General features: G+C 50.9%; 1 protein-coding gene across 8 annotated transcripts in view; it reads left to right on the top strand.

Moving 5' to 3' along the window:
• Positions 1 to 7976, top strand: part of TACC1 (transforming acidic coiled-coil containing protein 1) — a 109799-nt gene that overhangs the window by 53111 nt on the left and 48712 nt on the right. For 2 of the 8 annotated variants that reach the window (XM_007127447.4, XM_055081340.1), the window contains exons 1-2: positions 1925 to 2480; positions 3467 to 3582. In XM_007127447.4, coding sequence (XP_007127509.2) covers positions 2320 to 2480; positions 3467 to 3582 — 277 coding nt within the window. In that variant the 5' untranslated portion in view covers positions 1925 to 2319. Of the gene's footprint in view, positions 1 to 1906; positions 2481 to 3466; positions 3583 to 7976 lie in introns of those variants that run through there. The other 6 variants (XM_055081341.1, XM_028481662.2, XM_007127448.4 and 3 more) reach the window with 6 other exon arrangements.

Raw genomic sequence — 7976 nt, 5'->3', positions numbered from 1 at the left:
GGGGGTGGAGGCCAGGGCGGGGGGGGGGGCGCGGGAAGAGGGTGCAAAACTCTGCAGGCAAAAGGAAGATTGTTCCTGATGCAGCATTTTGCTGGCTCAAGCTGGTCATTGTGTCCCAAATTTATCCTGTGGAAGAAATTCCCCAGGACACTTGGTCAAAATGCATATTTCCAGAATCTGCTGGCAATTTGGATTTGGACTTTTAAAGAGGGGCCCCAGATGATTCTTGGACATATTAAAGGTTCAGAACCAATTCTGTAGAGATTATGGCTACGACTACAAAGGGTCGGAGGAGAGGGGAGCAGGAACGGCAAGACTAGAGCACAAGTCACAGATCAGCCAGGCAAGGGTGACCCCAGCCGAGACGACCCTCAGGTAGAACCAATTGGACACATTTACAGTAGATCTATGAAAACTAGGGAGTGTGGGAATTATATCAGTCACAGTGGGAATGCAAAGGAGGGAAAAGTTTTGAGAACTGCTCAGGAGGAAGAATGAACGGGACCTACTATATGCCAGGTACAGATTTACATGGGCAACAAAACACGTGTCAGATCCAGGAACCTGGGGGGACCTTATAAATCTGAAGGTTTGTGTGGTGAGCCATAAACCGAAAAATATAACCACTTGGATAGTATTGTGGCATATTTCATGCAGACCTGAAGAAAAACCGACTCCTGCTTACTTCTCGTCTTTGTAGTCTCCAGTACGGTCAAGACAGTTGTATTTATCTCTGGGAAGGAGCTGGATGAATTCTAAAGCATCCAGACACCCCAGCCCTCTAGTCTAGACTTCAGGCGAACCCCCATCCGTCTGTTATGGTGAGACTACCTGCCACGCCTGATCTTGCGTTATTTTTGCTTTTGTTTTTGTTATCAAATGTGTAAGACAGTCATGATTCATCAAGTTTGCTGTGCCAACCCCTTTCAGTGGAGACGTCCGTGTGGCAGTTTCAGCCTGATTTTGTTCTAAATTCTGGAGCTGCTGTCTCTGGGAACCTGCAACTCTGGAAATTACAATAGTACAAGAAACACCTTATCCAGGCAAGAAGATCATGAAACCTGGTTGTTTGAGGCAGATTCGCTTGGTGCCTTGGTGATTCTGAGAGGCGCACTCCCTAAGTAGAATCCCTTGATGGAAAATGAAGAAAATCAGAGGAGAGCTCTGCTACTTCCCTGCCTCTCCCTTCAAACATAGAGGGTTTTTATTTTGAAGGTTGAAATCATTAGGCCTGTTGGCAGACTTCGGAAGCAGCAAACGGAGTCAGAGACCAAACAAACACTTAGAAGTTATGAAAAGAAAGCCTCAAAAAGGAAAATGGGAAATGGATCAAGCTATAATTTCACAGGGTAATTTTGCACCCTTTACCCAAGACCTGGCCACGGCGCTTCCACCAGTGAGGACTGAGAAGCCACAGAGCATCTAAAATCCCAGCCCTTGGCTACTCTTGCAGCGTTGCTGAGGGATCTGAAGGTTGAAGGTGAACAGGCTGAAATCTTCCACGCCGTCCTATTAGGAAGGGGGAAACACAGTCAACAGTGGCCTCAGAGTTTTTTATAATAAGGGGCTGAACTTCTCTGCGATTCAGTATCACCAACGCCATTAAGTCGCAGTAACAAGATGAGAAAATAAAAATAAAAAGGGAAGGAGGCACAGTCCAGCGTGCACGTACACGGAAAACGGATCTTCCCGGCTCCCGACGCCGGTGGAGCTGTTGAGGGCGCCCGGGTCCTCGGCCAGCGGCCAGGGTCGTAGCAGAGAAGCCCCTTCCCGCAGGGAGGGCGCGACCACTGTGGCGCGAAGGCGGGGGGATCCGGCGGGCGCTCTTCAAAGTGCCGCCGGCGCCGGCGCCCCCGCCCGCGTGCGCGAGTAGTACGGTCCGAGGGGGCGGCTCCTGGGGCGCGGCTCCGCTGCAGCTGATGCGCGCCCAGCCGGCTGGGAGGCGGGAGCCGGGAGACGGGAGACGGGCCGCAGGGACCAGGAGCAGCTGAGCTGCGGTGCAACCAAGCCCGAGCCGCCGGGCGTCGCGGACCCGGGCCCCGAGGAGGCCCCAGGAGAGGCATCTCCCCCGCGGGAGTCGCCGGGTGCGGGGGCGCCGTGGCCGCACGTTCAGGAAGGAGGACGCGGAGGAAGCGGCGCTGCCAGCCGGAGGAGAGGAAGCGCTCCACCCGGGCCCCCGACGGCGCTCGTTTAACCACATCCGCGCCTCCGCTGGAAACGCGTCTGGGCGCCTGTCACCGGTTCCCTCCATTTTGAAAGGGAAAAAGGGCTCTCCCCTTTCGCATCCTCCTAGGAGCCGGAGCCGGAGGAGCCGCGCTCATGGCGTTCAGCCCCTGGCAGATCCTGTCCCCCGTGCAGTGGGCGAAATGGACGTGGTCCGCGGTGCGCGGGGGGGTCGCCGGAGAGGACGAGGCCGGAGGGCCCGAGGGCGACCCCGAGGAGGAGGACTCGCAAGCCGAGACCAAATCCTTGAGTTTCAGGCAAGTACACGCGTTCCTGCCAAAATGCAAACGCGCTGCTATCCATCCATCCATCTGCGGCTCATTCTGTGTGCGTGTGTGTGGTCGCCACCCGCGTAACCGTGTTCATGGCAATGCTGCGTCCCTGCCTGTAACCAGGTCCCTGCTGTGCCTTCGAAGGTTCAGGATGTTCTGTCCTCCCGGGTATTTTCTTCCCCCCGTTTCAGTATGAGCTTTCTGAACCTAACCCAGAATCTGCAGTCTCTCTGCATCCCCGTCTGCCTCGGTCACTTTCTCTAAGCTTCGAGCCCCCAGCCCCCCGCGCCTACACACACACACACACACACACACACACACACACACACACACACACACAGTCGTGGATCACACCCTGTGGAACTTGGGGCCTTCCCTGTGGGGAAGAAGTCGCTCCCAGGCCCTCCTGGGGGTCCCCCTGTGTCCTGAAAATGCAGCTTTAGTAAAGAAGGTCGCGTGATGACAGGTTCTTGGCAGCTGGTGAGAAATGGTGGTGTCTGCTGAGCTGTCACCCGTGTGATTGCGGAAGGCAGGTGACAGCATCCTCGGCCTCTGGCCGGGTGAGTTCCAGACAGGTAGAGGCCTACCAAAGAAAAAGGCATCATGGCGAACATTGGCTTAATTTTTTTAAGAATGAGAGGGCAATTTAATTTTTAAACCTCCAGGAAAGGGCTCTTGTGAGAAAAGGAGTCTGTTGGAAGGGGTTTTTTGGGGTTTCAGAGGGAAGGATGACCTCAAAAAAAAAATGGTGCTGGAAAAAGGCTCCTGAGGATGGAGGAGATTTCAGGGAGACAGGAGGCCAGACAGAAGCCTGAGGAGGGCGCGGCAGCAGCTCCCACAGGCCAGTCCATGCTGAGCACCCGCAGGTTGTAAAATTAGGTAAAAATACTGGACTTTGCGGATATGTAGACTATAAAGGGTGTCGGAAGTACCGTTGAAAGTGGTAATTCCTCATTTTTCCCCCTTGGCAGCTCGGATTCTGAAGGTAATTTTGAGACCCCTGAAGCCGAAACGCCCATCAGTTCACCTTGCAAGGAATCCTGTGATTCACACCCAGGACTGGCAGGCCCTGGGGCCAAAACCCAAGGTAAAGAAAGACTTTCCTTTTTGGCCTTATTTTGTTTAAAGTTTTGAAAATGTAAATGAGGGAAGGAAAAGTGTTAATTTAGGGCCATTTGAAAAGGTTGGGATTGTCTCCTTACTGAGCAGGAGCCGTTTGAAAGCTCCCGGCTCATTTGAAACGGTTTTCTTGTTTATTTATTTGTTTATTTTTTTTTACGCATGTGGTGGTCAGAGGCTTTCTTCCCTAAGTAGGCTGTACATTTGCAGTATGAGGTGATCATTATCAGAACATTCCTGTTGGGTCCTTCCCCTCGGCGCCTAAAAAACAAAACTGTGTGTGGTGATGCCGTGATGGAAGTATATTTAGATTTGGCTTCACACATTTCTCAGGCCAACTCACTTTCTACAGGGTGTGGCTGGAGACAACAATTATAGGTAAGAGTTGACTTTTTTAGATAAGGAGGACTCTTAAGAGGCTGTTTCAAAGTTGTTTACTGCTCCCTCTCTCACCAGGGATGGTGGTGAGCCCCTGAGTCCACCCGGGATTGGAGATTCTCTCCCGGCCCCTCAGAGCCCAGCCCTGAGCCGGCCCTTCATCTGCAGAAGCTGCTGCTGTTCCGCTTCATTAGCAGAAACCCGTTTTGTCACACAGCCAGTTTGAGTAAAATTTCACCTGTCCTGATCGAATGCATTTAGCTATCCAGTAAACAGAGTGGGCTGGGGTTCGGCAGTGAAACAGTCCCGATCTCCGCAAGCCAGCGTTACGGAGGGAGATGGGCCTCTTAGAGGTTAAGCAAAACGTGTATGTCAGCTTGTCCTAAGGATTTTGGAGAAAAATAAAGCAGGGGAAGGGGAAACAGAGTGGGGGCGGGTAGGAGGCGCTGAAGGCCGATGGGGGGCGGGGGAGCCCAACTGATCAGGGGACTTGAGCAGAGCCCTGAAGGAGGATTGAGGGGAACAGCTGTGCAGGTTCCCGAGAGGTCTTCTAGCACAGAGGATGGCACCTGTGAAGGTCTGAGACAGCAGCAGCCTGCGCGTGGGCCGGCGCGTGGTGGCAGGGTGGCAGCATGTTCGAGGACCAGGGAAGAGGCCAGGGTGGCTGCAGCGACCTGGTGGGCAGGGAGCTCTGGGAGCCACAGTCAGCCGGGTCGGGGGAGGCCTGGGTCACGTCGTAATGAGGCACTGATTTTCCTCCTGAGTGAGACAGGAAGGGGCTGCCTTTCAAAAGTGCCACAAACAAACGGGGCGGCTTGAAGCAACAGAAATTGATTCTCTCACAGCTCTGGAGGTCAGAAGTCCGAAATCAAGGTCTTGGCAGGGCCACGCTCCCTCCAAAGGCTCTAGGCAAGGATTCTTCCGTGTTTCTTCTAGCTTCTGGTGGTTGCCAGCAGTTCTGTGTTCTTTGGCCTATGGCAGCAAAACTCCCCTCTCTGCCTCCTTCATTCCATGGCCAGCTCCTCCCTGTGTGTCTCTGTGTCTTCCACGTGGCTTTCTTATAAGGACACCAGTCATTGGGTTTAGGGACCACCCTAATCCAGGTTGACCTCCTCTTAACTGGATTACTGCAAAGATACTACAGTGGAGCCTTGAGCCACATGGGTTTGAACTGTGCGGGTCCACTCACACAGATTTTTTTCAGTAGGTATGTTCTAGAGTACTACATGGTCCACGGTTGGTTGAATCTGAGGGTGCAGCACCACTGATGTGGAGGGTTTTCAACGGTGCTGGGTGGTCGGGGGTCGGAACCCCTAACCGCCACGTTGTTCAAGGCTCAGCTGTACTTCCAGGTGAGGCCACATTCCAAGGTGTGGGGAGTTAGGACTTGAGCTTATCTTCTGGAGGAATACAGTCTATCTTTTGGAGGAGTACAGTCCAACCCACAGCAGAGGGCTTTGAGCAGAGGGGTGATGCCTTGACGTCCTTTTTCAAAGGCTGGCGGGCTGCTGCCTGGAGAAGGGCATCTAGGAGGGATGTCCTTTCCACATGCTTTTTCTATTCCAGTGTCTGTCACTGTCACATGCAGTGACAAAGCAGAGCCAGCTTCAGTTGTCCAGTTCCCTAGTTTTTGATCTGATCATGAATTTATTCTCCCAACAGCGATTCTGTTTTCTTGCTTAGCAGCTTCCTCATGGGTCGCCACGGGAGGTCCGGTTCTCTGTGCTGGACTTTGTGACGGAGCTGGAATTACTGGGGAAATGATATCAGCTTTTTGTGATGTGGTTTTGCTTTAAATGGTGAGCTCCACACTGTGCTGCCCTGCTGAGAACTCCCTCCGCTGTCCCCAGGCTGCTTTTTACCATGGGTCCAGGCAGAGACCGCATGGGAACAGGCACGTTTGCGTGTGGGAGGACTTGTGTGTGGCGCTTCGCTGTGTATCGATCTCAGTGACAGAGATGCCGCTACATAGCCTCCCTTTTCTCCTCTCAGGATTGGAAGATCAGAAGGGAGATTTGAAAGCTTGAGAGAACTATTTTGTGGCCTTCCCCTCAAATTCAGATAAAGCTCACAAGACATGTTCAGTAGCCGTTTGAAAGCCTCTTTGAATTGCTCAGCCTGGGCCGCCCCCTTCCTCGCCATCCTGTCAGCTGGTAGTCTGATTCATCCTGACAGATTCTTTGCTAATTGAATGGAGGCCAGTATGGCCCAGGCCCCCGGAACCACACAGACCCAATTGTTTGGTCCTTCCTGTGCTGCTGACTCATTTTTACAAGTTTTGGTAACTTGTAGCTCATAGTCTCTTTTTCACTCTTTCTAGAAGTTTTCCTTTTGTGTTTTTTTGTTTGTTTGTTTGTTTCTGGCCACACGGTGCGGCTTGCAGGATCTTAGTTCCCCGACCAGGGATTGAACCAGTGGCCCCTGCAGTGAAAGTGCGGAGTCCTAACCACTGGCCCCCCAGGGAATTCCTGCAGTTTTCCTTTGAGAGAGTTATGAACCAAGAAAGCTCAGTGGAGTAGATCATGATTGTGGACCATGAACATGGCAGGGGTACAGACTAGGCAGCAGCCACTACGTATTATGCAATCTTTCAATTTAGGGTCTTTAAATAACAGGATGATTCCCCATCAGCCTGGCAGTATCCTGCCTTCTAGGGTTTCTTCTCCCCAACACCCAGTCCTTGTCCACAGCCCTGTTGATGGCCTTGTCATGCATACACAGTAAGTGTAAAAATACAGCCAAAGCACGAGTCTGACCAGGAAAGAGATCAGTGGACAAAAATTCCTGGAGTCTAATGTTTAAGTCTAATTTCCGGGCCTGGATGGTTCTCTTTCTCCAAAAATTGTTGATTATTTGGCTCCTGATAAGTTTAGTCTTTCATGTTTCTGTGCTTCAGGACATGGGGCAACGGCAGGTGTAGCACGTAAGACTCTGTCTCCTCTGGGGATGATCTATGAGTTGTTAGCTGGTCAGGGTGGTAATTAACATATGTAAGAGATCCTGGCTTCCTGGTGTAGAAGGGCCCTCAAATGTGTGGCTGGCTGCATCCCATGTACTGTACCCATGGCCTCCATCCCAACCTCCATCTAATTCTTTGAACTTGGGGAAACATCTACATCTATTTTGAACTAATTTTCTTTTTATTGGAAGCTTTTTAGGGACCTAAAGTGTCTGAACTCTATACAGACGTATCTCATTGTACTGCACTTCCCACATACAACATTTTTTACAGATTGAAGGTTTGCGGCAACCCCTGCATTGTCAGATGATGATTAGCATCTTTTAGTAATACAGTGCTTTCTACTTAAAGTATATATATTGTCTTTTTAGACATAATGGTATTGCATACTTAATTACAGTATAGTGTAAACATAACTTTTTTTATGCTCTGGGAAAACAACAACAGAATGCATGTGACTAACTTTATATGCAATACTTGCTTTATTTCGGTGGTCTGGAACCAAACCTGCAATATGTCTGAGATAGGCCTGTAATAACTCTTCTTAAGGCAGGATTGTATGCCATCCTAGGAATTAGACAGTGGATGAGGTTGTGCAGTTTTTTTAAGCCACAGATAGAAGCCGGTTTCAGACTAACTGGTAAAATAAAACTGTAGGCCAAGAGGTTTCTTGAATGTACCGGAATGGTGGCTATAGTGCTTGGGCTGGTAGCTCTGTGTTTGCTATCTGTCTGCCTTCCTCTGCAAAGGGTGTTTAAGTTGCTGGTGTTAACTGTTCTTTCTCTTTGCTGGGAGATGTATCAGTAAGGAGACATCACCTAGGAAAGGACTTTTGAAAGGCACAATCTCAAGTTCATCTGTTTTTTGTTGTTTGGGGTTTTTTTGGTGCGAATGGACTGTGGTTTTGTCCAGTGTTTCGGGTCATAAAAGCGAAAGCTGCAGTGGCTGTCCTCTGTTAATTGACATCTCCCCTCAATACACACACACACACACACACACACACACACACACACACATACACACAC

Source organism: Physeter macrocephalus, chromosome 20, assembly GCF_002837175.3.
Source record: "Physeter macrocephalus isolate SW-GA chromosome 20, ASM283717v5, whole genome shotgun sequence".
Taxonomy (NCBI): Eukaryota; Metazoa; Chordata; class Mammalia; order Artiodactyla; family Physeteridae; genus Physeter; species Physeter macrocephalus.
Note: the sequence above shows the minus strand (reverse complement) of the source record. Positions and strands in the feature narration are given on the sequence as shown.